Raw genomic sequence first — 26,812 nt, forward strand, 5'->3', positions numbered from 1 at the left:
CTACAGGTTTGATTCATCTGCCTTCCTAGTTAAGTCATGCAAACCATTTGCTGCAAAATTGGCTTTAGCTACATTGGCAATTCATTTTGTCTTTGTATTCCAGTGCATTGTACCGAACTGCAATATCCATCTTAGATCAACTGAGATTTTGCATTTCTCTCTTTCCCACATGCAAGTTCTGAATTTCTTGGCACACATTACTGCTTTGCATCTACTAAAAGCACTCCAGAGAAAGCTTCACTTCATACCTTCATGAGGTAGCTGTCGTTTGTACTTGTATTTTGGTGGTATTTTTGTTTTTTTTTTTGTTTGTGTGCGTTGTTTGTCTACTCTTGGAACATCCTGTGATTGGTTAGGGTAGGATTAGAGTTTAATTACGTTGGCCTCAGATTCTGGTTAATTCCAGGCTTCTTGTGCTAACCTTGTTGTTTGTTAGCTGTTGTTGGCAGTAATTAGTTGCTGCAGGTGCACTTGCCGCCATGCTCCAAGGAGTGAATTGGGGGCGGATACATTTTTTCTCCAGCTTTGTTAGTTCTTCCTCAGCCTCGCTTCTTCTTTCCTAGCCTCGTTAGCGCAGTAGGTAGCGCGTCAGTCTCATAATCTGAAGGTCGTGAGTTCGACCCTCACACGGGGCAGCAGAAGCTTTTTGAAAAGATTGACGAGCCCCCAAAAGATGCTCAAACGCTCTTTCCTTATTCACTCGCATGCTGAGCACACCCCCTACCTGAAAATAGTATTGGCACATGACTCTTACAGGTCATCCCTAGTTGATTCAAGCTGTGCTTTTTCTTTTGTAAATTCGCGTGTGCACAGCAAGTTGTGTTGCATCCAATTCAATTCTCTCCACTGACCGTTCAGTCAATACCTTGATGGCGTCTGTATTGACACCTCTACTGAGACATCAAGCTGCCTCTTTGGAGCATGTTCGCTCCCAGATCAAACTGCAGTGTCGTGGTGCCAACACAGAATAATGGACCACGTCGGACACTTTTCACTTTTGATTCTTTTTGATTCACTTTTGATGACACGCTTTTGAATACCTGATCACCTGGAATTGGTACCAGCTTGAAGTTAATAGTGAGTAGACTTATGGAGATTCATTTATTTGAATTTTCTTCTCAAGCCATTTGCAACTCAGAAGCAATGACACTTGTGCACTCATCATTGAGCTTGAGGAAGTCCAAGGAATTGATCTCTATGTTACTCTCGCTCCGCCGAGCTGCGATGGCCGAGAGGTTAAGGCGTTGGACTTGAAATCCAATGGGGTTTCCCCGTGCAGGTTCGACTCCTGCTTGCAGCGTGAGTGTCTTGTTGGGCGTGTGGAAAGAGAGAGTGTGCTCTCTTCCTGCTAGCCAGTTTTAAATATGCTTCTCATGCCATTTGCAACTTTGTGCTGCCAAACTTTAGCAGTCCTAACTGATCCTGAAATAGTCCCAGGAATTGAGTTACAAATGGCTGCTTCGTCGTTACAATGTGTTGGCATGGAAATGCAGTGGGGTCTCTTGCAGCTTAGAGGATTAACTTGCCTCTCTAATGTGATTTGTGATGAGACCTTATGCCACCAGTGGGGAGAGCTTGCACTCACAGGTGCTTCATCCAAAGATCTTCATGCAACATAGTGATGTCTTGTTTCAGGTAAAAGAAAAAGTGCCACATTCTTTCATGGCCGGTCACTGGTTGCTCCGCCTTGCGCTAAAAGAGGGTCTCCCCGTCGGGGAATCGAACCCCGGTCTTCCGCGTGACAGGCGGAGATACTATCCACTATACTAACGAGGACACGTGCTGTGTCTCGCAGTGATGCTGAGTCAGGTGACGTGCACTTGTCCCCTTGATTTTAAAGTACTCTGAATCATTGTGCCTGCAAGGAGGTGGTAAAAAGAACACATTGTGGTGATATTGACTCACTGTTGCCACTCCTCTTTTACCATCGTCAGTTTGTGGACTTATGATAGGAAAAACTCAAAGAATCTTGGTGACCTACAAGTTTGATTCATCTGCCTTCCTAGTTAAGTCATGCAAACCATTTGCTGCAAAATTGGCTTTAGCTACATTGGCAATTCATTTTGTCTTCGTATTCCAGTGCATTGTACCGAACTGCAATATCCATCTTAGATCAACTGAGATTTTGCATTTCTCTCTTTCCCACATGCAAGTTCTGAATTTCTTGGCACACATTACTGCTTTGCATCTACTAAAAGCACTCCAGAGAAAGCTTCACTTCATACCTTCATGAGGTAGGTGTCGTTTGTACTTGTATTTTGGTGGTATTTTTGTTTTTTTTTTTGTTTGTGTGCGTTGTTTGTCTACTCTTGGAACATCCTGTGATTGGTTAGGGTAGGATTAGAGTTTAATTACGTTGGCCTCAGATTCTGGTTATTTCCAGGCTTCTTGTGCTAACCTTGTTGTTTGTTAGCTGTTGTTGGCAGTAATTAGTTGCTGCAGGTGCACTTGCCGCCATGCTCCAAGGAGTGAATTGGGGGCGGATACATTTTTTCTCCAGCTTTGTTAGTTCTTCCTCAGCCTCGCTTCTTCTTTCCTAGCCTCGTTAGCGCAGTAGGTAGCGCGTCAGTCTCATAATCTGAAGGTCGTGAGTTCGACCCTCACACGGGGCAGCAAAAGCTTTTTGAAAAGATTGACGAGCCCCCAAAAGATGCTCAAACGCTCTTTCCTTATTCACTCGCATGCTGAGCACACCCCCTACCTGAAAATAGTATTGGCACATGACTCTTACAGGTCATCCCTAGTTGATTCAAGCTGTGCTTTTTCTTTTGTAAATTCGCGTGTACACAGCAAGTTGTGTTGCATCCAATTCAATTCTCTCCACTGACCGTTCAGTCAATACCTTGATGGCGTCTGTATTGACACCTCTACTGAGACATCAAGCTGCCTCTTTGGAGCATGTTCGCTCCCAGATCAAATTGCAGTGTCGTGGTGCCAACACAGAATAATGGACCACGTCGGACACTTTTCACTTTTGATTCTTTTTGATTCACTTTTGATGACACGCTTTTGAATACCTGATCACCTGGAATTGGTACCAGCTTGAAGTTAATAGTGAGTAGACTTATGGAGATTCATTTATTTGAATTTTCTTCTCAAGCCATTTGCAACTCAGAAGCAATGACACTTGTGCACTCATCATTGAGCTTGAGGAAGTCCAAGGAATTGATCTCTATGTTACTCTCGCTCCGCCGAGCTGCGATGGCCGAGAGGTTAAGGCGTTGGACTTGAAATCCAATGGGGTTTCCCCGTGCAGGTTCGACTCCTGCTTGCAGCGTGAGTGTCTTGTTGGGCGTGTGGAAAGAGAGAGTGTGCTCTCTTCCTGCTAGCCAGTTTTAAATATGCTTCTCATGCCATTTGCAACTTTGTGCTGCCAAACTTTAGCAGTCCTAACTGATCCTGAAATAGTCCCAGGAATTGAGTTACAAATGGCTGCTTCGTCGTTACAATGTGTTGGCATGGAAATGCAGTGGGGTCTCTTGCAGCTTAGAGGATTAACTTGCCTCTCTAATGTGATTTGTGATGAGACCTTATGCCACCAGTGGGGAGAGCTTGCACTCACAGGTGCTTCATCCAAAGATCTTCATGCAACATAGTGATGTCTTGTTTCAGGTAAAAGAAAAAGTGCCACATTCTTTCATGGCCGGTCACTGGTTGCTCCGCCTTGCGCTAAAAGAGGGTCTCCCCGTCGGGGAATCGAACCCCGGTCTTCCGCGTGACAGGCGGAGATACTATCCACTATACTAACGAGGACACGTGCTGTGTCTCGCAGTGATGCTGAGTCAGGTGACGTGCACTTGTCCCCTTGATTTTAAAGTACTCTGAATCATTGTGCCTGCAAGGAGGTGGTAAAAAGAACACATTGTGGTGATATTGACTCACTGTTGCCACTCCTCTTTTACCATCGTCAGTTTGTGGACTTATGATAGGAAAAACTCAAAGAATCTTGGTGACCTACAAGTTTGATTCATCTGCCTTCCTAGTTAAGTCATGCAAACCATTTGCTGCAAAATTGGCTTTAGCTACATTGGCAATTCATTTTGTCTTCGTATTCCAGTGCATTGTACCGAACTGCAATATCCATCTTAGATCAACTGAGATTTTGCATTTCTCTCTTTCCCACATGCAAGTTCTGAATTTCTTGGCACACATTACTGCTTTGCATCTACTAAAAGCACTCCAGAGAAAGCTTCACTTCATACCTTCATGAGGTAGGTGTCGTTTGTACTTGTATTTTGGTGGTATTTTTGTTTTTTTTTTTGTTTGTGTGCGTTGTTTGTCTACTCTTGGAACATCCTGTGATTGGTTAGGGTAGGATTAGAGTTTAATTACGTTGGCCTCAGATTCTGGTTAATTCCAGGCTTCTTGTGCTAACCTTGTTGTTTGTTAGCTGTTGTTGGCAGTAATTAGTTGCTGCAGGTGCACTTGCCGCCATGCTCCAAGGAGTGAATTGGGGGCGGATACATTTTTTCTCCAGCTTTGTTAGTTCTTCCTCAGCCTCGCTTCTTCTTTCCTAGCCTCGTTAGCGCAGTAGGTAGCGCGTCAGTCTCATAATCTGAAGGTCGTGAGTTCGACCCTCACACGGGGCAGCAGAAGCTTTTTGAAAAGATTGACGAGCCCCCAAAAGATGCTCAAACGCTCTTTCCTTATTCACTCGCATGCTGAGCACACCCCCTACCCTGAAAATAGTATTGGCACATGACTCTTACAGGTCATCCCTAGTTGATTCAAGCTGTGCTTTTTCTTTTGTAAATTCGCGTGTGCACAGCAAGTTGTGTTGCATCCAATTCAATTCTCTCCACTGACCGTTCAGTCAATACCTTGATGGCGTCTGTATTGACACCTCTACTGAGACATCAAGCTGCCTCTTTGGAGCATGTTTGCTCCCAGATCAAACTGCAGTGTCGTGGAGCCAACACAGAATAATGGACCACGTCGGACACTTTTCACTTTTGATTCTTTTTGATTCACTTTTGATGACACGCTTTTGAATACCTGATCACCTGGAATTGGTACCAGCTTGAAGTTAATAGTGAGTAGACTTATGGAGATTCATTTATTTGAATTTTCTTCTCAAGCCATTTGCAACTCAGAAGCAATGACACTTGTGCACTCATCATTGAGCTTGAGGAAGTCCAAGGAATTGATCTCTATGTTACTCTCGCTCCGCCGAGCTGCGATGGCCGAGAGGTTAAGGCGTTGGACTTGAAATCCAATGGGGTTTCCCCGCGCAGGTTCGACTCCTGCTTGCAGCGTGAGTGTCTTGTTGGGCGTGTGGAAAGAGAGAGTGTGCTCTCTTCCTGCTAGCCAGTTTTAAATATGCTTCTCATGCCATTTGCAACTTTGTGCTGCCAAACTTTAGCAGTCCTAACTGATCCTGAAATAGTCCCAGGAATTGAGTTACAAATGGCTGCTTTGTCGTTACAATGTGTTGGCATGGAAATGCAGTGGGGTCTCTTGCAGCGTAGAGGATTAACTTGCCTCTCTAATGTGATTTGTGATGAGACCTTATGCCACCAGTGGGGAGAGCTTGCACTCACAGGTGCTTCATCCAAAGATCTTCATGCAACATAGCGATGTCTTGTTTCAGGTAAAAGAAAAAGTGCCACATTCTTTCATGGCCGGTCACTGGTTGCTCCGCCTTGCGCTAAAAGAGGGTCTCCCCGTCGGGGAATCGAACCCCGGTCTTCCGCGTGACAGGCGGAGATACTATCCACTATACTAACGAGGACACGTGCTGTGTCTCGCAGTGATGCTGAGTCAGGTGACGTGCACTTGTCCCCTTGATTTTAAAGTACTCTGAATCATTGTGCCTGCAAGGAGGTGGTAAAAAGAACACATTGTGGTGATATTGACTCACTGTTGCCACTCCTCTTTTACCATCGTCAGTTTGTGGACTTATGATAGGAAAAACTCAAAGAATCTTGGTGACCTACAAGTTTGATTCATCTGCCTTCCTAGTTAAGTCATGCAAACCATTTGCTGCAAAATTGGCTTTAGCTACATTGGCAATTCATTTTGTCTTCGTATTCCAGTGCATTGTACCGAACTGCAATATCCATCTTAGATCAACTGAGATTTTGCATTTCTCTCTTTCCCACATGCAAGTTCTGAATTTCTTGGCACACATTACTGCTTTGCATCTACTAAAAGCACTCCAGAGAAAGCTTCACTTCATACCTTCATGAGGTAGGTGTCGTTTGTACTTGTATTTTGGTGGTATTTTTGTTTTTTTTTTTGTTTGTGTGCGTTGTTTGTCTACTCTTGGAACATCCTGTGATTGGTTAGGGTAGGATTAGAGTTTAATTACGTTGGCCTCAGATTCTGGTTAATTCCAGGCTTCTTGTGCTAACCTTGTTGTTTGTTAGCTGTTGTTGGCAGTAATTAGTTGCTGCAGGTGCACTTGCCGCCATGCTCCAAGGAGTGAATTGGGGGCGGATACATTTTTTCTCCAGCTTTGTTAGTTCTTCCTCAGCCTCGCTTCTTCTTTCCTATCCTCGTTAGCGCAGTAGGTAGCGCGTCAGTCTCATAATCTGAAGGTCGTGAGTTCGACCCTCACACGGGGCAGCAAAAGCTTTTTGAAAAGATTGACGAGCCCCCAAAAGATGCTCAAACGCTCTTTCCTTATTCACTCGCATGCTGAGCACACCCCCTACCTGAAAATAGTATTGGCACATGACTCTTACAGGTCATCCCTAGTTGATTCAAGCTGTGCTTTTTCTTTTGTAAATTCGCGTGTGCACAGCAAGTTGTGTTGCATCCAATTCAATTCTCTCCACTGACCGTTCAGTCAATACCTTGATGGCGTCTGTATTGACACCTCTACTGAGACATCAAGCTGCCTCTTTGGAGCATGTTTGCTCCCAGATCAAACTGCAGTGTCGTGGAGCCAACACAGAATAATGGACCACGTCGGACACTTTTCACTTTTGATTCTTTTTGATTCACTTTTGATGACACGCTTTTGAATACCTGATCACCTGGAATTGGTACCAGCTTGAAGTTAATAGTGAGTAGACTTATGGAGATTCATTTATTTGAATTTTCTTCTCAAGCCATTTGCAACTCAGAAGCAATGACACTTGTGCACTCATCATTGAGCTTGAGGAAGTCCAAGGAATTGATCTCTATGTTACTCTCGCTCCGCCGAGCTGCGATGGCCGAGAGGTTAAGGCGTTGGACTTGAAATCCAATGGGGTTTCCCCGCGCAGGTTCGACTCCTGCTTGCAGCGTGAGTGTCTTGTTGGGCGTGTGGAAAGAGAGAGTGTGCTCTCTTCCTGCTAGCCAGTTTTAAATATGCTTCTCATGCCATTTGCAACTTTGTGCTGCCAAACTTTAGCAGTCCTAACTGATCCTGAAATAGTCCCAGGAATTGAGTTACAAATGGCTGCTTCGTCGTTACAATGTGTTGGCATGGAAATGCAGTGGGGTCTCTTGCAGCTTAGAGGATTAACTTGCCTCTCTAATGTGATTTGTGATGAGACCTTATGCCACCAGTGGGGAGAGCTTGCACTCACAGGTGCTTCATCCAAAGATTTTCATGCAACATAGCGATGTCTTGTTTCAGGTAAAAGAAAAAGTGCCACATTCTTTCATGGCCGGTCACTGGTTGCTCCGCCTTGCGCTAAAAGAGGGTCTCCTCGTCAGGGAATCGAACCCCGGTCTTCCACGTAACAGGCGGAGATACTATCCACTATACTAACGAGGACACGTGCTGTGTCTCGCAGTGATGCTGAGTCAGGTGACGTGCACTTGTCCCCTTGATTTTAAAGTACTCTGAATCATTGTGCCTGCAAGGAGGTGGTAAAAAGAACACATTGTGGTGATATTGACTCACTGTTGCCATTCCTCTTTTACCATCGTCAGTTTGTGGACTTATGATAGGAAAAACTCAAAGAATTTTGGTGACCTACAGGTTTGATTCATCTGCCTTCCTAGTTAAGTCATGCAAACCATTTGCTGCAAAATTGGCTTTAGCTACATTGGCAATTCATTTTGTCTTTGTATTCCAGTGCATTGTACCGAACTGCAATATCCATCTTAGATCAACTGAGATTTTGCATTTCTCTCTTTCCCACATGCAAGTTCTGAATTTCTTGGCACACATTACTGCTTTGCATCTACTAAAAGCACTCCAGAGAAAGCTTCACTTCATACCTTCATGAGGTAGGTGTCGTTTGTACTTGTATTTTGGTGGTATTTTTGTTTTTTTTTTTTGTTTGTGTGCGTTGTTTGTCTACTCTTGGAACATCCTGTGATTGGTTAGGGTAGGATTAGAGTTTAATTACGTTGGCCTCAGATTCTGGTTAATTCCAGGCTTCTTGTGCTAACCTTGTTGTTTGTTAGCTGTTGTTGGCAGTAATTAGTTGCTGCAGGTGCACTTGCCGCCATGCTCCAAGGAGTGAATTGGGGGCGGATACATTTTTTCTCCAGCTTTGTTAGTTCTTCCTCAGCCTCGCTTCTTCTTTCCTAGCCTCGTTAGCGCAGTAGGTAGCGCGTCAGTCTCATAATCTGAAGGTCGTGAGTTCGACCCTCACACGGGGCAGCAGAAGCTTTTTGAAAAGATTGACGAGCCCCCAAAAGATGCTCAAACGCTCTTTCCTTATTCACTCGCATGCTGAGCACACCCCCTACCCTGAAAATAGTATTGGCACATGACTCTTACAGGTCATCCCTAGTTGATTCAAGCTGTGCTTTTTCTTTTGTAAATTCGCGTGTGCACAGCAAGTTGTGTTGCATCCAATTCAATTCTCTCCACTGACCGTTCAGTCAATACCTTGATGGCGTCTGTATTGACACCTCTACTGAGACATCAAGCTGCCTCTTTGGAGCATGTTTGCTCCCAGATCAAACTGCAGTGTCGTGGAGCCAACACAGAATAATGGACCACGTCGGACACTTTTCACTTTTGATTCTTTTTGATTCACTTTTGATGACACGCTTTTGAATACCTGATCACCTGGAATTGGTACCAGCTTGAAGTTAATAGTGAGTAGACTTATGGAGATTCATTTATTTGAATTTTCTTCTCAAGCCATTTGCAACTCAGAAGCAATGACACTTGTGCACTCATCATTGAGCTTGAGGAAGTCCAAGGAATTGATCTCTATGTTACTCTCGCTCCGCCGAGCTGCGATGGCCGAGAGGTTAAGGCGTTGGACTTGAAATCCAATGGGGTTTCCCCGCGCAGGTTCGACTCCTGCTTGCAGCGTGAGTGTCTTGTTGGGCGTGTGGAAAGAGAGAGTGTGCTCTCTTCCTGCTAGCCAGTTTTAAATATGCTTCTCATGCCATTTGCAACTTTGTGCTGCCAAACTTTAGCAGTCCTAACTGATCCTGAAATAGTCCCAGGAATTGAGTTACAAATGGCTGCTTCGTCGTTACAATGTGTTGGCATGGAAATGCAGTGGGGTCTCTTGCAGCTTAGAGGATTAACTTGCCTCTCTAATGTGATTTGTGATGAGACCTTATGCCACCAGTGGGGAGAGCTTGCACTCACAGGTGCTTCATCCAAAGATTTTCATGCAACATAGCGATGTCTTGTTTCAGGTAAAAGAAAAAGTGCCACATTCTTTCATGGCCGGTCACTGGTTGCTCCGCCTTGCGCTAAAAGAGGGTCTCCTCGTCAGGGAATCGAACCCCGGTCTTCCACGTAACAGGCGGAGATACTATCCACTATACTAACGAGGACACGTGCTGTGTCTCGCAGTGATGCTGAGTCAGGTGACGTGCACTTGTCCCCTTGATTTTAAAGTACTCTGAATCATTGTGCCTGCAAGGAGGTGGTAAAAAGAACACATTGTGGTGATATTGACTCACTGTTGCCACTCCTCTTTTACCATCGTCAGTTTGTGGACTTATGATTGGAAAAACTCAAAGAATCTTGGTGACCTACAGGTTTGATTCATCTGCCTTCCTAGTTAAGTCATGCAAACCATTTGCTGCAAAATTGGCTTTAGCTACATTGGCAATTCATTTTGTCTTCGTATTCCAGTGCATTGTAGCGAACTGCAATATCCATCTTAGATCAACTGAGATTTTGCATTTCTCTCTTTCCCACATGCAAGTTCTGAATTTCTTGGCACACATTACTGCTTTGCATCTACTAAAAGCACTCCAGAGAAAGCTTCACTTCATACCTTCATGAGGTAGGTGTCGTTTGTACTTGTATTTTGGTGGTATTTTTGTTTTTTTTTTTGTTTGTGTGCGTTGTTTGTCTACTCTTGGAACATCCTGTGATTGGTTAGGGTAGGATTAGAGTTTAATTACGTTGGCCTCAGATTCTGGTTAATTCCAGGCTTCTTGTGCTAACCTTGTTGTTTGTTAGCTGTTGTTGGCAGTAATTAGTTGCTGCAGGTGCACTTGCCGCCATGCTCCAAGGAGTGAATTGGGGGCGGATACATTTTTTCTCCAGCTTTGTTAGTTCTTCCTCAGCCTCGCTTCTTCTTTCCTAGCCTCGTTAGCGCAGTAGGTAGCGTGTCAGTCTCATAATCTGAAGGTCGTGAGTTCGACCCTCACACGGGGCAGCAGAAGCTATTTGAAAAGATTGACGAGCCCCCAAAAGATGCTCAAACGCTCTTTCCTTATTCACTCGCATGCTGAGCACACCCCCTACCTGAAAATAGTATTGGCACATGACTCTTACAGGTCATCCCTAGTTGATTCAAGCTGTGCTTTTTCTTTTGTAAATTCGCGTGTGCACAGCAAGTTGTGTTGCATCCAATTCAATTCTCTCCACTGACCGTTCAGTCAATACCTTGATGGCGTCTGTATTGACACCTCTACTGAGACATCAAGCTGCCTCTTTGGAGCATGTTTGCTCCCAGATCAAACTGCAGTGTCGTGGAGCCAACACAGAATAATGGACCACGTCGGACACTTTTCACTTTTGATTCTTTTTGATTCACTTTTGATGACACGCTTTTGAATACCTGATCACCTGGAATTGGTACCAGCTTGAAGTTAATAGTGAGTAGACTTATGGAGATTCATTTATTTGAATTTTCTTCTCAAGCCATTTGCAACTCAGAAGCAATGACACTTGTGCACTCATCATTGAGCTTGAGGAAGTCCAAGGAATTGATCTCTATGTTACTCTCGCTCCGCCGAGCTGCGATGGCCGAGAGGTTAAGGCGTTGGACTTGAAATCCAATGGGGTTTCCCCGCGCAGGTTCGACTCCTGCTTGCAGCGTGAGTGTCTTGTTGGGCGTGTGGAAAGAGAGAGTGTGCTCTCTTCCTGCTAGCCAGTTTTAAATATGCTTCTCATGCCATTTGCAACTTTGTGCTGCCAAACTTTAGCAGTCCTAACTGATCCTGAAATAGTCCCAGGAATTGAGTTACAAATGGCTGCTTCGTCGTTACAATGTGTTGGCATGGAAATGCAGTGGGGTCTCTTGCAGCTTAGAGGATTAACTTGCCTCTCTAATGTGATTTGTGATGAGACCTTATGCCACCAGTGGGGAGAGCTTGCACTCACAGGTGCTTCATCCAAAGATTTTCATGCAACATAGCGATGTCTTGTTTCAGGTAAAAGAAAAAGTGCCACATTCTTTCATGGCCGGTCACTGGTTGCTCCGCCTTGCGCTAAAAGAGGGTCTCCTCGTCAGGGAATCGAACCCCGGTCTTCCACGTAACAGGCGGAGATACTATCCACTATACTAACGAGGACACGTGCTGTGTCTCGCAGTGATGCTGAGTCAGGTGACGTGCACTTGTCCCCTTGATTTTAAAGTACTCTGAATCATTGTGCCTGCAAGGAGGTGGTAAAAAGAACACATTGTGGTGATATTGACTCACTGTTGCCACTCCTCTTTTACCATCGTCAGTTTGTGGACTTATGATTGGAAAAACTCAAAGAATCTTGGTGACCTACAGGTTTGATTCATCTGCCTTCCTAGTTAAGTCATGCAAACCATTTGCTGCAAAATTGGCTTTAGCTACATTGGCAATTCATTTTGTCTTCGTATTCCAGTGCATTGTAGCGAACTGCAATATCCATCTTAGATCAACTGAGATTTTGCATTTCTCTCTTTCCCACATGCAAGTTCTGAATTTCTTGGCACACATTACTGCTTTGCATCTACTAAAAGCACTCCAGAGAAAGCTTCACTTCATACCTTCATGAGGTAGGTGTCGTTTGTACTTGTATTTTGGTGGTATTTTTGTTTTTTTTTTTGTTTGTGTGCGTTGTTTGTCTACTCTTGGAACATCCTGTGATTGGTTAGGGTAGGATTAGAGTTTAATTACGTTGGCCTCAGATTCTGGTTAATTCCAGGCTTCTTGTGCTAACCTTGTTGTTTGTTAGCTGTTGTTGGCAGTAATTAGTTGCTGCAGGTGCACTTGCCGCCATGCTCCAAGGAGTGAATTGGGGGCGGATACATTTTTTCTCCAGCTTTGTTAGTTCTTCCTCAGCCTCGCTTCTTCTTTCCTAGCCTCGTTAGCGCAGTAGGTAGCGTGTCAGTCTCATAATCTGAAGGTCGTGAGTTCGACCCTCACACGGGGCAGCAGAAGCTATTTGAAAAGATTGACGAGCCCCCAAAAGATGCTCAAACGCTCTTTCCTTATTCACTCGCATGCTGAGCACACCCCCTACCTGAAAATAGTATTGGCACATGACTCTTACAGGTCATCCCTAGTTGATTCAAGCTGTGCTTTTTCTTTTGTAAATTCGCGTGTGCACAGCAAGTTGTGTTGCATCCAATTCAATTCTCTCCACTGACCGTTCAGTCAATACCTTGATGGCGTCTGTATTGACACCTCTACTGAGACATCAAGCTGCCTCTTTGGAGCATGTTTGCTCCCAGATCAAACTGCAGTGTCGTGGAGCCAACACAGAATAATGGACCACGTCGGACACTTTTCACTTTTGATTCTTTTTGATTCACTTTTGATGACACGCTTTTGAATACCTGATCACCTGGAATTGGTACCAGCTTGAAGTTAATAGTGAGTAGACTTATGGAGATTTATTTATTTGAATTTTCTACTCAAGCCATTTGCAACTCAGAAGCAATGACACTTGTGCACTCATCATTGAGCTTGAGGAAGTCCAAGGAATTGATCTCTATGTTACTCTCGCTCCTCCGAACTGCGATGGCCTAGAGGTTAAGGCGTTGGACTTGAAATCCAATGGGGTTTCCCCGCGCAGGTTCGACTCCTGCTTGCAGCGTGAGTGTCTTGTTGGGAGTGTGGAAAGAGAGAGTGTGCTCTCTTCCTGCTAGCCAGTTTTAAATATGCTTCTCATGCCATTTGCAACTTTGTGCTGCCAAACTTTAGCAGTCCTAACTGATCCTGAAATAGTCCCAGGAATTGAGTTACAAATGGCTGCTTTGTCGTTACAATGTGTTGGCATGGAAATGCAGTGGGGTCTCTTGCAGCGTAGAGGATTAACTTGCCTCTCTAATGTGATTTGTGATGAGACCTTATGCCACCAGTGGGGAGAGCTTGCACTCACAGGTGCTTCATCCAAAGATCTTCATGCAACATAGCGATGTCTTGTTTCAGGTAAAAGAAAAAGTGCCACATTCTTTCATGGCTGGTCACTGGTTGCTCCGCCTTGCGCTAAAAGAGGGTCTCCCCGTCTGGGAATCGAACCCCGGTCTTCCGCGTGACAGGCGGAGATACTATCCACTATACTAACGAGGACACGTGCTGTGTCTTGCAGTGATGCTGAGTCAGGTGACGTGCACTTGTCCCCTTGATTTTAAAGTACTCTGAATCATTGTGCCTGCAAGGAGGTGGTAAAAAGAACACATTGTGGTGATATTGACTCACTGTTGCCATTCCTCTTTTACCATCGTCAGTTTGTGGACTTATGATAGGAAAAACTCAAAGAATCTTGGTGACCTACAGGTTTGATTCATCTGCCTTCCTAGTTAAGTCATGCAAACCATTTGCTGCAAAATTGGCTTTAGCTACATTGGCAATTCATTTTGTCTTTGTATTCCAGTGCATTGTACCGAACTGCAATATCCATCTTAGATCAACTGAGATTTTGCATTTCTCTCTTTCCCACATGCAAGTTCTGAATTTCTTGGCACACATTACTGCTTTGCATCTACTAAAAGCACTCCAGAGAAAGCTTCACTTCATACCTTCATGAGGTAGGTGTCGTTTGTACTTGTATTTTGGTGGTATTTTTGTTTTTTTTTTTGTTTGTGTGCGTTGTTTGTCTACTCTTGGAACATCCTGTGATTGGTTAGGGTAGGATTAGAGTTTAATTACGTTGGCCTCAGATTCTGGTTAATTCCAGGCTTCTTGTGCTAACCTTGTTGTTTGTTAGCTGTTGTTGGCAGTAATTAGTTGCTGCAGGTGCACTTGCCGCCATGCTCCAAGGAGTGAATTGGGGGCGGATACATTTTTTCTCCAGCTTTGTTAGTTCTTCCTCAGCCTCGCTTCTTCTTTCCTAGCCTCGTTAGCGCAGTAGGTAGCGCGTCAGTCTCATAATCTGAAGGTCGTGAGTTCGACCCTCACACGGGGTAGCAGAAGCTTTTTGAAAAGATTGACGAGCCCCCAAAAGATGCTCAAACGCTCTTTCCTTATTCACTCGCATGCTGAGCACACCCCCTACCTGAAAATAGTATTGGCACATGACTCTTACAGGTCATCCCTAGTTGATTCAAGCTGTGCTTTTTCTTTTGTAAATTCGCGTGTACACAGCAAGTTGTGTTGCATCCAATTCAATTCTCTCCACTGACCGTTCAGTCAATACCTTGATGGCATCTGTATTGACACCTCTACTGAGACATCAAGCTGCCTCTTTGGAGCATGTTCGCTCCCAGATCAAACTGCAGTGTCGTGGTGCCAACACAGAATAATGGACCACGTCGGACACTTTTCACTTTTGATTCTTTTTGATTCACTTTTGATGACACGCTTTTGAATACCTGATCACCTGGAATTGGTACCAGCTTGAAGTTAATAGTGAGTAGACTTATGGAGATTCATTTATTTGAATTTTCTACTCAAGCCATTTGCAACTCAGAAGCAATGACACTTGTGCACTCATCATTGAGCTTGAGGAAGTCCAAGGAATTGATCTCTATGTTACTCTCGCTCCTCCGAACTGCGATGGCCTAGAGGTTAAGGCGTTGGACTTGAAATCCAATGGGGTTTCCCCGCGCAGGTTCGACTCCTGCTTGCAGCGTGAGTGTCTTGTTGGGAGTGTGGAAAGAGAGAGTGTGCTCTCTTCCTGCTAGCCAGTTTTAAATATGCTTCTCATGCCATTTGCAACTTTGTGCTGCCAAACTTTAGCAGTCCTAACTGATCCTGAAATAGTCCCAGGAATTGAGTTACAAATGGCTGCTTTGTCGTTACAATGTGTTGGCATGGAAATGCAGTGGGGTCTCTTGCAGCGTAGAGGATTAACTTGCCTCTCTAATGTGATTTGTGATGAGACCTTATGCCACCAGTGGGGAGAGCTTGCACTCACAGGTGCTTCATCCAAAGATCTTCATGCAACATAGCGATGTCTTGTTTCAGGTAAAAGAAAAAGTGCCACATTCTTTCATGGCTGGTCACTGGTTGCTCCGCCTTGCGCTAAAAGAGGGTCTCCCCGTCTGGGAATCGAACCCCGGTCTTCCGCGTGACAGGCGGAGATACTATCCACTATACTAACGAGGACACGTGCTGTGTCTTGCAGTGATGCTGAGTCAGGTGACGTGCACTTGTCCCCTTGATTTTAAAGTACTCTGAATCATTGTGCCTGCAAGGAGGTGGTAAAAAGAACACATTGTGGTGATATTGACTCACTGTTGCCATTCCTCTTTTACCATCGTCAGTTTGTGGACTTATGATAGGAAAAACTCAAAGAATCTTGGTGACCTACAGGTTTGATTCATCTGCCTTCCTAGTTAAGTCATGCAAACCATTTGCTGCAAAATTGGCTTTAGCTACATTGGCAATTCATTTTGTCTTTGTATTCCAGTGCATTGTACCGAACTGCAATATCCATCTTAGATCAACTGAGATTTTGCATTTCTCTCTTTCCCACATGCAAGTTCTGAATTTCTTGGCACACATTACTGCTTTGCATCTACTAAAAGCACTCCAGAGAAAGCTTCACTTCATACCTTCATGAGGTAGGTGTCGTTTGTACTTGTATTTTGGTGGTATTTTTGTTTTTTTTTTTGTTTGTGTGCGTTGTTTGTCTACTCTTGGAACATCCTGTGATTGGTTAGGGTAGGATTAGAGTTTAATTACGTTGGCCTCAGATTCTGGTTAATTCCAGGCTTCTTGTGCTAACCTTGTTGTTTGTTAGCTGTTGTTGGCAGTAATTAGTTGCTGCAGGTGCACTTGCCGCCATGCTCCAAGGAGTGAATTGGGGGCGGATACATTTTTTCTCCAGCTTTGTTAGTTCTTCCTCAGCCTCGCTTCTTCTTTCCTAGCCTCGTTAGCGCAGTAGGTAGCGCGTCAGTCTCATAATCTGAAGGTCGTGAGTTCGACCCTCACACGGGGTAGCAGAAGCTTTTTGAAAAGATTGACGAGCCCCCAAAAGATGCTCAAACGCTCTTTCCTTATTCACTCGCATGCTGAGCACACCCCCTACCTGAAAATAGTATTGGCACATGACTCTTACAGGTCATCCCTAGTTGATTCAAGCTGTGCTTTTTCTTTTGTAAATTCGCGTGTACACAGCAAGTTGTGTTGCATCCAATTCAATTCTCTCCACTGACCGTTCAGTCAATACCTTGATGGCATCTGTATTGACACCTCTACTGAGACATCAAGCTGCCTCTTTGGAGCATGTTCGCTCCCAGATCAAACTGCAGTGTCGTGGTGCCAACACAGAATAATGGACCACGTCGGACACTTTTCACTTTTGATTCTTTTTGATTCACTTTTGATGACACGCTTTTGAATACCTGATCACCTGGAATTGGTACCAGCTTGAAGTTAATAGTGAGTAGACTTATGGAGATTCATTTATTTGAATTTTCTACTCAAGCCATTTGCAACTCAGAAGCAATGACACTTGTGCACTCATCATTGAGCTTGAGGAAGTCCAAGGAATTGATCTCTATGTTACTCTCGCTCCTCCGAACTGCGATGGCCTAGAGGTTAAGGCTTTGAACTTGAAATCCAATGGGGTTTCCCCGCGCAGGTTCGACTCCTGCTTGCAGCGTGAGTGTCTTGTTGGGCGTGTGGAAAGAGAGAGTGTGCTCTCTTCCTGCTAGCCAGTTTTAAATATGCTTCTCATGCCATTTGCAACTTTGTGCTGCCAAACTTTAGCAGTCCTAACTGATCCTGAAATAGTCCCAGGAATTGAGTTACAAATGGCTGCTTTGTCGTTACAATGTGTTGGCATGGAAATGCAGTGGGGTCTCTTGCAGCGTAGAGGATTAACTTGCCTCTCTAATGTGATTTGTGATGAGACCTTATGCCACCAGTGGGGAGAGCTTGCACTCACAGGTGCTTCATCCAAAGATCTTCATGCAACATAGCGATGTCTTGTTTCAGGTAAAAGAAAAAGTGCCACATTCTTTCATGGCTGGTCACTGGTTGCTCCGCCTTGCGCTAAAAGAGGGTCTCCCCGTCGGGGAATCGAACCCCGGTCTTCCGCGTGACAGGCGGAGATACTATCCACTATACTAACGAGGACACGTGCTGTGTCTTGCAGTGATGCTGAGTCAGGTGACGTGCACTTGTCCCCTTGATTTTAAAGTACTCTGAATCATTGTGCCTGCAAGGAGGTGGTAAAAAGAACACATTGTGGTGATATTGACTCACTGTTGCCACTCCTCTTTTACCATCGTCAGTTTGTGGACTTATGATTGGAAAAACTCAAAGAATCTTGGTGACCTACAGGTTTGATTCATCTGCCTTCCTAGTTAAGTCATGCAAACCATTTGCTGCAAAATTGGCTTTAGCTACATTGGCAATTCATTTTGTCTTCGTATTCCAGTGCATTGTAGCGAACTGCAATATCCATCTTAGATCAACTGAGATTTTGCATTTCTCTCTTTCCCACATGCAAGTTCTGAATTTCTTGGCACACATTACTGCTTTGCATCTACTAAAAGCACTCCAGAGAAAGCTTCACTTCATACCTTCATGAGGTAGGTGTCGTTTGTACTTGTATTTTGGTGGTATTTTTGTTTTTTTTTTTGTTTGTGTGCGTTGTTTGTCTACTCTTGGAACATCCTGTGATTGGTTAGGGTAGGATTAGAGTTTAATTACGTTGGCCTCAGATTCTGGTTAATTCCAGGCTTCTTGTGCTAACCTTGTTGTTTGTTAGCTGTTGTTGGCAGTAATTAGTTGCTGCAGGTGCACTTGCCGCCATGCTCCAAGGAGTGAATTGGGGGCGGATACATTTTTTCTCCAGCTTTGTTAGTTCTTCCTCAGCCTCGCTTCTTCTTTCCTAGCCTCGTTAGCGCAGTAGGTAGCGCGTCAGTCTCATAATCTGAAGGTCGTGAGTTCGACCCTCACACGGGGCAGCAGAAGCTTTTTGAAAAGATTGACGAGCCCCCAAAAGATGCTCAAACGCTCTTTCCTTATTCACTCGCATGCTGAGCACACCCCCTACCTGAAAATAGTATTGGCACATGACTCTTACAGGTCATCCCTAGTTGATTCAAGCTGTGCTTTTTCTTTTGTAAATTCGCGTGTGCACAGCAAGTTGTGTTGCATCCAATTCAATTCTCTCCACTGACCGTTCAGTCAATACCTTGATGGCGTCTGTATTGACACCTCTACTGAGACATCAAGCTGCCTCTTTGGAGCATGTTTGCTCCCAGATCAAACTGCAGTGTCGTGGAGCCAACACAGAATAATGGACCACGTCGGACACTTTTCACTTTTGATTCTTTTTGATTCACTTTTGATGACACGCTTTTGAATACCTGATCACCTGGAATTGGTACCAGCTTGAAGTTAATAGTGAGTAGACTTATGGAGATTCATTTATTTGAATTTTCTACTCAAGCCATTTGCAACTCAGAAGCAATGACACTTGTGCACTCATCATTGAGCTTGAGGAAGTCCAAGGAATTGATCTCTATGTTACTCTCGCTCCTCCGAACTGCGATGGCCTAGAGGTTAAGGCGTTGGACTTGAAATCCAATGGGGTTTCCCCGCGCAGGTTCGACTCCTGCTTGCAGCGTGAGTGTCTTGTTGGGAGTGTGGAAAGAGAGAGTGTGCTCTCTTCCTGCTAGCCAGTTTTAAATATGCTTCTCATGCCATTTGCAACTTTGTGCTGCCAAACTTTAGCAGTCCTAACTGATCCTGAAATAGTCCCAGGAATTGAGTTACAAATGGCTGCTTTGTCGTTACAATGTGTTGGCATGGAAATGCAGTGGGGTCTCTTGCAGCGTAGAGGATTAACTTGCCTCTCTAATGTGATTTGTGATGAGACCTTATGCCACCAGTGGGGAGAGCTTGCACTCACAGGTGCTTCATCCAAAGATCTTCATGCAACATAGCGATGTCTTGTTTCAGGTAAAAGAAAAAGTGCCACATTCTTTCATGGCTGGTCACTGGTTGCTCCGCCTTGCGCTAAAAGAGGGTCTCCCCGTCTGGGAATCGAACCCCGGTCTTCCGCGTGACAGGCGGAGATACTATCCACTATACTAACGAGGACACGTGCTGTGTCTTGCAGTGATGCTGAGTCAGGTGACGTGCACTTGTCCGCTTGATTTTAAAGTACTCTGAATCATTGTGCCTGCAAGGAGGTGGTAAAAAGAACACATTGTGGTGATATTGACTCACTGTTGCCATTCCTCTTTTACCATCGTCAGTTTGTGGACTTATGATAGGAAAAACTCAAAGAATCTTGGTGACCTACAGGTTTGATTCATCTGCCTTCCTAGTTAAGTCATGCAAACCATTTGCTGCAAAATTGGCTTTAGCTACATTGGCAATTCATTTTGTCTTCGTATTCCAGTGCATTGTACCGAACTGCAATATCCATCTTAGATCAACTGAGATTTTGCATTTCTCTCTTTCCCACATGCAAGTTCTGAATTTCTTGGCACACATTACTGCTTTGCATCTACTAAAAGCACTCCAGAGAAAGCTTCACTTCATACCTTCATGAGGTAGGTGTCGTTTGTACTTGTATTTTGGTGGTATTTTTGTTTTTTTTTTTTGTTTGTGTGCGTTGTTTGTCTACTCTTGGAACATCCTGTGATTGGTTAGGGTAGGATTAAAGTTTAATTACGTTGGCCTCAGATTCTGGTTAATTCCAGGCTTCTTGTGCTAACCTTGTTGTTTGTTAGCTGTTGTTGGCAGTAATTAGTTGCTGCAGGTGCACTTGCCGCCATGCTCCAAGGAGTGAATTGGGGGCGGATACATTTTTTCTCCAGCTTTGTTAGTTCTTCCTCAGCCTCGCTTCTTCTTTCCTAGCCTCGTTAGCGCAGTAGGTAGCGCGTCAGTCTCATAATCTGAAGGTCGTGAGTTCGACCCTCACACGGGGTAGCAGAAGCTTTTTGAAAAGATTGACGAGCCCCCAAAAGATGCTCAAACGCTCTTTCCTTATTCACTCGCATGCTGAGCACACCCCCTACCTGAAAATAGTATTGGCACATGACTCTTACAGGTCATCCCTAGTTGATTCAAGCTGTGCTTTTTCTTTTGTAAATTCGCGTGTACACAGCAAGTTGTGTTGCATCCAATTCAATTCTCTCCACTGACCGTTCAGTCAATACCTTGATGGCATCTGTATTGACACCTCTACTGAGACATCAAGCTGCCTCTTTGGAGCATGTTCGCTCCCAGATCAAACTGCAGTGTCGTGGTGCCAACACAGAATAATGGACCACGTCGGACACTTTTCACTTTTGATTCTTTTTGATTCACTTTTGATGACACGCTTTTGAATACCTGATCACCTGGAATTGGTACCAGCTTGAAGTTAATAGTGAGTAGACTTATGGAGATTCATTTATTTGAATTTTCTACTCAAGCCATTTGCAACTCAGAAGCAATGACACTTGTGCACTCATCATTGAGCTTGAGGAAGTCCAAGGAATTGATCTCTATGTTACTCTCGCTCCTCCGAACTGCGATGGCCTAGAGGTTAAGGCGTTGGACTTGAAATCCAATGGGGTTTCCCCGCGCAGGTTCGACTCCTGCTTGCAGCGTGAGTGTCTTGTTGGGAGTGTGGAAAGAGAGAGTGTGCTCTCTTCCTGCTAGCCAGTTTTAAATATGCTTCTCATGCCATTTGCAACTTTGTGCTGCCAAACTTTAGCAGTCCTAACTGATCCTGAAATAGTCCCAGGAATTGAGTTACAAATGGCTGCTTTGTCGTTACAATGTGTTGGCATGGAAATGCAGTGGGGTCTCTTGCAGCGTAGAGGATTAACTTGCCTCTCTAATGTGATTTGTGATGAGACCTTATGCCACCAGTGGGGAGAGCTTGCACTCACAGGTGCTTCATCCAAAGATCTTCATGCAACATAGCGATGTCTTGTTTCAGGTAAAAGAAAAAGTGCCACATTCTTTCATGGCTGGTCACTGGTTGCTCCGCCTTGCGCTAAAAGAGGGTCTCCCCGTCTGGGAATCGAACCCCGGTCTTCCGCGTGACAGGCGGAGATACTATCCACTATACTAACGAGGACACGTGCTGTGTCTTGCAGTGATGCTGAGTCAGGTGACGTGCACTTGTCCCCTTGATTTTAAAGTACTCTGAATCATTGTGCCTGCAAGGAGGTGGTAAAAAGAACACATTGTGGTGATATTGACTCACTGTTGCCATTCCTCTTTTACCATCGTCAGTTTGTGGACTTATGATAGGAAAAACTCAAAGAATCTTGGTGACCTACAGGTTTGATTCATCTGCCTTCCTAGTTAAGTCATGCAAACCATTTGCTGCAAAATTGGCTTTAGCTACATTGGCAATTCATTTTGTCTTTGTATTCCAGTGCATTGTACCGAACTGCAATATCCATCTTAGATCAACTGAGATTTTGCATTTCTCTCTTTCCCACATGCAAGTTCTGAATTTCTTGGCACACATTACTGCTTTGCATCTACTAAAAGCACTCCAGAGAAAGCTTCACTTCATACCTTCATGAGGTAGGTGTCGTTTGTACTTGTATTTTGGTGGTATTTTTGTTTTTTTTTTTGTTTGTGTGCGTTGTTTGTCTACTCTTGGAACATCCTGTGATTGGTTAGGGTAGGATTAGAGTTTAATTACGTTGGCCTCAGATTCTGGTTAATTCCAGGCTTCTTGTGCTAACCTTGTTGTTTGTTAGCTGTTGTTGGCAGTAATTAGTTGCTGCAGGTGCACTTGCCGCCATGCTCCAAGGAGTGAATTGGGGGCGGATACATTTTTTCTCCAGCTTTGTTAGTTCTTCCTCAGCCTCGCTTCTTCTTTCCTAGCCTCGTTAGCGCAGTAGGTAGCGCGTCAGTCTCATAATCTGAAGGTCGTGAGTTCGACCCTCACACGGGGTAGCAGAAGCTTTTTGAAAAGATTGACGAGCCCCCAAAAGATGCTCAAACGCTCTTTCCTTATTCACTCGCATGCTGAGCACACCCCCTACCTGAAAATAGTATTGGCACATGACTCTTACAGGTCATCCCTAGTTGATTCAAGCTGTGCTTTTTCTTTTGTAAATTCGCGTGTACACAGCAAGTTGTGTTGCATCCAATTCAATTCTCTCCACTGACCGTTCAGTCAATACCTTGATGGCATCTGTATTGACACCTCTACTGAGACATCAAGCTGCCTCTTTGGAGCATGTTCGCTCCCAGATCAAACTGCAGTGTCGTGGTGCCAACACAGAATAATGGACCACGTCGGACACTTTTCACTTTTGATTCTTTTTGATTCACTTTTGATGACACGCTTTTGAATACCTGATCACCTGGAATTGGTACCAGCTTGAAGTTAATAGTGAGTAGACTTATGGAGATTCATTTATTTGAATTTTCTACTCAAGCCATTTGCAACTCAGAAGCAATGACACTTGTGCACTCATCATTGAGCTTGAGGAAGTCCAAGGAATTGATCTCTATGTTACTCTCGCTCCTCCGAACTGCGATGGCCTAGAGGTTAAGGCTTTGAACTTGAAATCCAATGGGGTTTCCCCGCGCAGGTTCGACTCCTGCTTGCAGCGTGAGTGTCTTGTTGGGCGTGTGGAAAGAGAGAGTGTGCTCTCTTCCTGCTAGCCAGTTTTAAATATGCTTCTCATGCCATTTGCAACTTTGTGCTGCCAAACTTTAGCAGTCCTAACTGATCCTGAAATAGTCCCAGGAATTGAGTTACAAATGGCTGCTTTGTCGTTACAATGTGTTGGCATGGAAATGCAGTGGGGTCTCTTGCAGCGTAGAGGATTAACTTGCCTCTCTAATGTGATTTGTGATGAGACCTTATGCCACCAGTGGGGAGAGCTTGCACTCACAGGTGCTTCATCCAAAGATCTTCATGCAACATAGCGATGTCTTGTTTCAGGTAAAAGAAAAAGTGCCACATTCTTTCATGGCTGGTCACTGGTTGCTCCGCCTTGCGCTAAAAGAGGGTCTCCCCGTCGGGGAATCGAACCCCGGTCTTCCGCGTGACAGGCGGAGATACTATCCACTATACTAACGAGGACACGTGCTGTGTCTTGCAGTGATGCTGAGTCAGGTGACGTGCACTTGTCCCCTTGATTTTAAAGTACTCTGAATCATTGTGCCTGCAAGGAGGTGGTAAAAAGAACACATTGTGGTGATATTGACTCACTGTTGCCACTCCTCTTTTACCATCGTCAGTTTGTGGACTTATGATTGGAAAAACTCAAAGAATCTTGGTGACCTACAGGTTTGATTCATCTGCCTTCCTAGTTAAGTCATGCAAACCATTTGCTGCAAAATTGGCTTTAGCTACATTGGCAATTCATTTTGTCTTCGTATTCCAGTGCATTGTAGCGAACTGCAATATCCATCTTAGATCAACTGAGATTTTGCATTTCTCTCTTTCCCACATGCAAGTTCTGAATTTCTTGGCACACATTACTGCTTTGCATCTACTAAAAGCACTCCAGAGAAAGCTTCACTTCATACCTTCATGAGGTAGGTGTCGTTTGTACTTGTATTTTGGTGGTATTTTTGTTTTTTTTTTTGTTTGTGTGCGTTGTTTGTCTACTCTTGGAACATCCTGTGATTGGTTAGGGTAGGATTAGAGTTTAATTACGTTGGCCTCAGATTCTGGTTAATTCCAGGCTTCTTGTGCTAACCTTGTTGTTTGTTAGCTGTTGTTGGCAGTAATTAGTTGCTGCAGGTGCACTTGCCGCCATGCTCCAAGGAGTGAATTGGGGGCGGATACATTTTTTCTCCAGCTTTGTTAGTTCTTCCTCAGCCTCGCTTCTTCTTTCCTAGCCTCGTTAGCGCAGTAGGTAGCGCGTCAGTCTCATAATCTGAAGGTCGTGAGTTCGACCCTCACACGGGGCAGCAGAAGCTTTTTGAAAAGATTGACGAGCCCCCAAAAGATGCTCAAACGCTCTTTCCTTATTCACTCGCATGCTGAGCACACCCCCTACCTGAAAATAGTATTGGCACATGACTCTTACAGGTCATCCCTAGTTGATTCAAGCTGTGCTTTTTCTTTTGTAAATTCGCGTGTGCACAGCAAGTTGTGTTGCATCCAATTCAATTCTCTCCACTGACCGTTCAGTCAATACCTTGATGGCGTCTGTATTGACACCTCTACTGAGACATCAAGCTGCCTCTTTGGAGCATGTTTGCTCCCAGATCAAACTGCAGTGTCGTGGAGCCAACACAGAATAATGGACCACGTCGGACACTTTTCACTTTTGATTCTTTTTGATTCACTTTTGATGACACGCTTTTGAATACCTGATCACCTGGAATTGGTACCAGCTTGAAGTTAATAGTGAGTAGACTTATGGAGATTCATTTATTTGAATTTTCTACTCAAGCCATTTGCAACTCAGAAGCAATGACACTTGTGCACTCATCATTGAGCTTGAGGAAGTCCAAGGAATTGATCTCTATGTTACTCTCGCTCCTCCGAACTGCGATGGCCTAGAGGTTAAGGCGTTGGACTTGAAATCCAATGGGGTTTCCCCGCGCAGGTTCGACTCCTGCTTGCAGCGTGAGTGTCTTGTTGGGAGTGTGGAAAGAGAGAGTGTGCTCTCTTCCTGCTAGCCAGTTTTAAATATGCTTCTCATGCCATTTGCAACTTTGTGCTGCCAAACTTTAGCAGTCCTAACTGATCCTGAAATAGTCCCAGGAATTGAGTTACAAATGGCTGCTTTGTCGTTACAATGTGTTGGCATGGAAATGCAGTGGGGTCTCTTGCAGCGTAGAGGATTAACTTGCCTCTCTAATGTGATTTGTGATGAGACCTTATGCCACCAGTGGGGAGAGCTTGCACTCACAGGTGCTTCATCCAAAGATCTTCATGCAACATAGCGATGTCTTGTTTCAGGTAAAAGAAAAAGTGCCACATTCTTTCATGGCTGGTCACTGGTTGCTCCGCCTTGCGCTAAAAGAGGGTCTCCCCGTCTGGGAATCGAACCCCGGTCTTCCGCGTGACAGGCGGAGATACTATCCACTATACTAACGAGGACACGTGCTGTGTCTTGCAGTGATGCTGAGTCAGGTGACGTGCACTTGTCCGCTTGATTTTAAAGTACTCTGAATCATTGTGCCTGCAAGGAGGTGGTAAAAAGAACACATTGTGGTGATATTGACTCACTGTTGCCATTCCTCTTTTACCATCGTCAGTTTGTGGACTTATGATAGGAAAAACTCAAAGAATCTTGGTGACCTACAGGTTTGATTCATCTGCCTTCCTAGTTAAGTCATGCAAACCATTTGCTGCAAAATTGGCTTTAGCTACATTGGCAATTCATTTTGTCTTCGTATTCCAGTGCATTGTACCGAACTGCAATATCCATCTTAGATCAACTGAGATTTTGCATTTCTCTCTTTCCCACATGCAAGTTCTGAATTTCTTGGCACACATTACTGCTTTGCATCTACTAAAAGCACTCCAGAGAAAGCTTCACTTCATACCTTCATGAGGTAGGTGTCGTTTGTACTTGTATTTTGGTGGTATTTTTGTTTTTTTTTTTTGTTTGTGTGCGTTGTTTGTCTACTCTTGGAACATCCTGTGATTGGTTAGGGTAGGATTAAAGTTTAATTACGTTGGCCTCAGATTCTGGTTAATTCCAGGCTTCTTGTGCTAACCTTGTTGTTTGTTAGCTGTTGTTGGCAGTAATTAGTTGCTGCAGGTGCACTTGCCGCCATGCTCCAAGGAGTGAATTGGGGGCGGATACATTTTTTCTCCAGCTTTGTTAGTTCTTCCTCAGCCTCGCTTCTTCTTTCCTAGCCTCGTTAGCGCAGTAGGTAGCGCGTCAGTCTCATAATCTGAAGGTCGTGAGTTCGACCCTCACACGGGGCAGCAAAAGCTTTTTGAAAAGATTGACGAGCCCCCAAAAGATGCTCAAACGCTCTTTCCTTATTCACTCGCATGCTGAGCACACCCCCTACCTGAAAATAGTATTGGCACATGACTCTTACAGGTCATCCCTAGTTGATTCAAGCTGTGCTTTTTCTTTTGTAAATTCGCGTGTACACAGCAAGTTGTGTTGCATCCAATTCAATTCTCTCCACTGACCGTTCAGTCAATACCTTGATGGCGTCTGTATTGACACCTCTACTGAGACATCAAGCTGCCTCTTTGGAGCATGTTCGCTCCCAGATCAAATTGCAGTGTCGTGGTGCCAACACAGAATAATGGACCACGTCGGACACTTTTCACTTTTGATTCTTTTTGATTCACTTTTGATGACACGCTTTTGAATACCTGATCACCTGGAATTGGTACCAGCTTGAAGTTAATAGTGAGTAGACTTATGGAGATTCATTTATT

At 44.5% G+C, this 26,812-nt stretch overlaps 1 protein-coding gene and 32 non-coding genes across 33 annotated transcripts in view; 28 read left to right on the forward strand and 5 right to left on the reverse strand.

The window, feature by feature from the left end:
- Positions 1–15,791, forward strand: part of LOC143500564 (uncharacterized) — a 198,990-nt gene extending 183,199 nt beyond the window's left edge. Inside the window, exon 5 of the mRNA XM_076994712.1 lies at positions 15,777–15,791. Within this exon, the coding sequence (XP_076850827.1) occupies positions 15,777–15,791 (15 nt within the window). The remainder of the gene's footprint in view (positions 1–15,776) is intronic.
- Positions 563–635, forward strand: trnam-cau (transfer RNA methionine (anticodon CAU)). Its single transcript has one exon. It is a non-coding gene; the product is annotated as a tRNA-Met (tRNA).
- On the forward strand, positions 1,219–1,300 carry trnas-uga (transfer RNA serine (anticodon UGA)). The gene has a single exon. It is a non-coding gene; the product is annotated as a tRNA-Ser (tRNA).
- trnad-guc (transfer RNA aspartic acid (anticodon GUC)) lies at positions 1,705–1,776 on the reverse strand. Its single transcript has one exon. It is a non-coding gene; the product is annotated as a tRNA-Asp (tRNA).
- On the forward strand, positions 2,540–2,612 carry trnam-cau (transfer RNA methionine (anticodon CAU)). The gene has a single exon. It is a non-coding gene; the product is annotated as a tRNA-Met (tRNA).
- On the forward strand, positions 3,196–3,277 carry trnas-uga (transfer RNA serine (anticodon UGA)). Its single transcript has one exon. It is a non-coding gene; the product is annotated as a tRNA-Ser (tRNA).
- Positions 3,682–3,753, reverse strand: trnad-guc (transfer RNA aspartic acid (anticodon GUC)). The gene has a single exon. It is a non-coding gene; the product is annotated as a tRNA-Asp (tRNA).
- Positions 4,517–4,589, forward strand: trnam-cau (transfer RNA methionine (anticodon CAU)). The gene has a single exon. It is a non-coding gene; the product is annotated as a tRNA-Met (tRNA).
- Positions 5,174–5,255, forward strand: trnas-uga (transfer RNA serine (anticodon UGA)). Its single transcript has one exon. It is a non-coding gene; the product is annotated as a tRNA-Ser (tRNA).
- trnad-guc (transfer RNA aspartic acid (anticodon GUC)) lies at positions 5,660–5,731 on the reverse strand. Its single transcript has one exon. It is a non-coding gene; the product is annotated as a tRNA-Asp (tRNA).
- Positions 6,495–6,567, forward strand: trnam-cau (transfer RNA methionine (anticodon CAU)). The gene has a single exon. It is a non-coding gene; the product is annotated as a tRNA-Met (tRNA).
- trnas-uga (transfer RNA serine (anticodon UGA)) lies at positions 7,151–7,232 on the forward strand. The gene has a single exon. It is a non-coding gene; the product is annotated as a tRNA-Ser (tRNA).
- On the forward strand, positions 8,473–8,545 carry trnam-cau (transfer RNA methionine (anticodon CAU)). Its single transcript has one exon. It is a non-coding gene; the product is annotated as a tRNA-Met (tRNA).
- Positions 9,130–9,211, forward strand: trnas-uga (transfer RNA serine (anticodon UGA)). Its single transcript has one exon. It is a non-coding gene; the product is annotated as a tRNA-Ser (tRNA).
- On the forward strand, positions 10,451–10,523 carry trnam-cau (transfer RNA methionine (anticodon CAU)). Its single transcript has one exon. It is a non-coding gene; the product is annotated as a tRNA-Met (tRNA).
- Positions 11,107–11,188, forward strand: trnas-uga (transfer RNA serine (anticodon UGA)). The gene has a single exon. It is a non-coding gene; the product is annotated as a tRNA-Ser (tRNA).
- trnam-cau (transfer RNA methionine (anticodon CAU)) lies at positions 12,428–12,500 on the forward strand. The gene has a single exon. It is a non-coding gene; the product is annotated as a tRNA-Met (tRNA).
- trnas-uga (transfer RNA serine (anticodon UGA)) lies at positions 13,084–13,165 on the forward strand. The gene has a single exon. It is a non-coding gene; the product is annotated as a tRNA-Ser (tRNA).
- trnam-cau (transfer RNA methionine (anticodon CAU)) lies at positions 14,405–14,477 on the forward strand. Its single transcript has one exon. It is a non-coding gene; the product is annotated as a tRNA-Met (tRNA).
- Positions 15,061–15,142, forward strand: trnas-uga (transfer RNA serine (anticodon UGA)). Its single transcript has one exon. It is a non-coding gene; the product is annotated as a tRNA-Ser (tRNA).
- A 590-nt stretch (positions 15,792–16,381) lies between the features above and the next one.
- trnam-cau (transfer RNA methionine (anticodon CAU)) lies at positions 16,382–16,454 on the forward strand. The gene has a single exon. It is a non-coding gene; the product is annotated as a tRNA-Met (tRNA).
- Positions 16,455–17,037: 583 nt separating this feature from the next.
- trnas-uga (transfer RNA serine (anticodon UGA)) lies at positions 17,038–17,119 on the forward strand. The gene has a single exon. It is a non-coding gene; the product is annotated as a tRNA-Ser (tRNA).
- A 404-nt stretch (positions 17,120–17,523) lies between these two features.
- On the reverse strand, positions 17,524–17,595 carry trnad-guc (transfer RNA aspartic acid (anticodon GUC)). The gene has a single exon. It is a non-coding gene; the product is annotated as a tRNA-Asp (tRNA).
- Positions 17,596–18,358: 763 nt separating this feature from the next.
- Positions 18,359–18,431, forward strand: trnam-cau (transfer RNA methionine (anticodon CAU)). The gene has a single exon. It is a non-coding gene; the product is annotated as a tRNA-Met (tRNA).
- A 583-nt stretch (positions 18,432–19,014) lies between these two features.
- On the forward strand, positions 19,015–19,096 carry trnas-uga (transfer RNA serine (anticodon UGA)). The gene has a single exon. It is a non-coding gene; the product is annotated as a tRNA-Ser (tRNA).
- Positions 19,097–20,336: 1,240 nt separating this feature from the next.
- trnam-cau (transfer RNA methionine (anticodon CAU)) lies at positions 20,337–20,409 on the forward strand. Its single transcript has one exon. It is a non-coding gene; the product is annotated as a tRNA-Met (tRNA).
- A 583-nt stretch (positions 20,410–20,992) lies between these two features.
- Positions 20,993–21,074, forward strand: trnas-uga (transfer RNA serine (anticodon UGA)). The gene has a single exon. It is a non-coding gene; the product is annotated as a tRNA-Ser (tRNA).
- A 1,239-nt stretch (positions 21,075–22,313) lies between these two features.
- On the forward strand, positions 22,314–22,386 carry trnam-cau (transfer RNA methionine (anticodon CAU)). The gene has a single exon. It is a non-coding gene; the product is annotated as a tRNA-Met (tRNA).
- Positions 22,387–22,969: 583 nt separating this feature from the next.
- Positions 22,970–23,051, forward strand: trnas-uga (transfer RNA serine (anticodon UGA)). The gene has a single exon. It is a non-coding gene; the product is annotated as a tRNA-Ser (tRNA).
- Positions 23,052–23,455: 404 nt separating this feature from the next.
- Positions 23,456–23,527, reverse strand: trnad-guc (transfer RNA aspartic acid (anticodon GUC)). Its single transcript has one exon. It is a non-coding gene; the product is annotated as a tRNA-Asp (tRNA).
- Positions 23,528–24,290: 763 nt separating this feature from the next.
- On the forward strand, positions 24,291–24,363 carry trnam-cau (transfer RNA methionine (anticodon CAU)). Its single transcript has one exon. It is a non-coding gene; the product is annotated as a tRNA-Met (tRNA).
- A 583-nt stretch (positions 24,364–24,946) lies between these two features.
- trnas-uga (transfer RNA serine (anticodon UGA)) lies at positions 24,947–25,028 on the forward strand. The gene has a single exon. It is a non-coding gene; the product is annotated as a tRNA-Ser (tRNA).
- A 1,240-nt stretch (positions 25,029–26,268) lies between these two features.
- On the forward strand, positions 26,269–26,341 carry trnam-cau (transfer RNA methionine (anticodon CAU)). The gene has a single exon. It is a non-coding gene; the product is annotated as a tRNA-Met (tRNA).
- The last annotated feature ends 471 nt before the right edge of the window (positions 26,342–26,812 follow it).

Source organism: Brachyhypopomus gauderio, unplaced genomic scaffold (genome assembly GCF_052324685.1).
Source record: "Brachyhypopomus gauderio isolate BG-103 unplaced genomic scaffold, BGAUD_0.2 sc157, whole genome shotgun sequence".
NCBI lineage: Eukaryota > Metazoa > Chordata > Actinopteri > Gymnotiformes > Hypopomidae > Brachyhypopomus > Brachyhypopomus gauderio.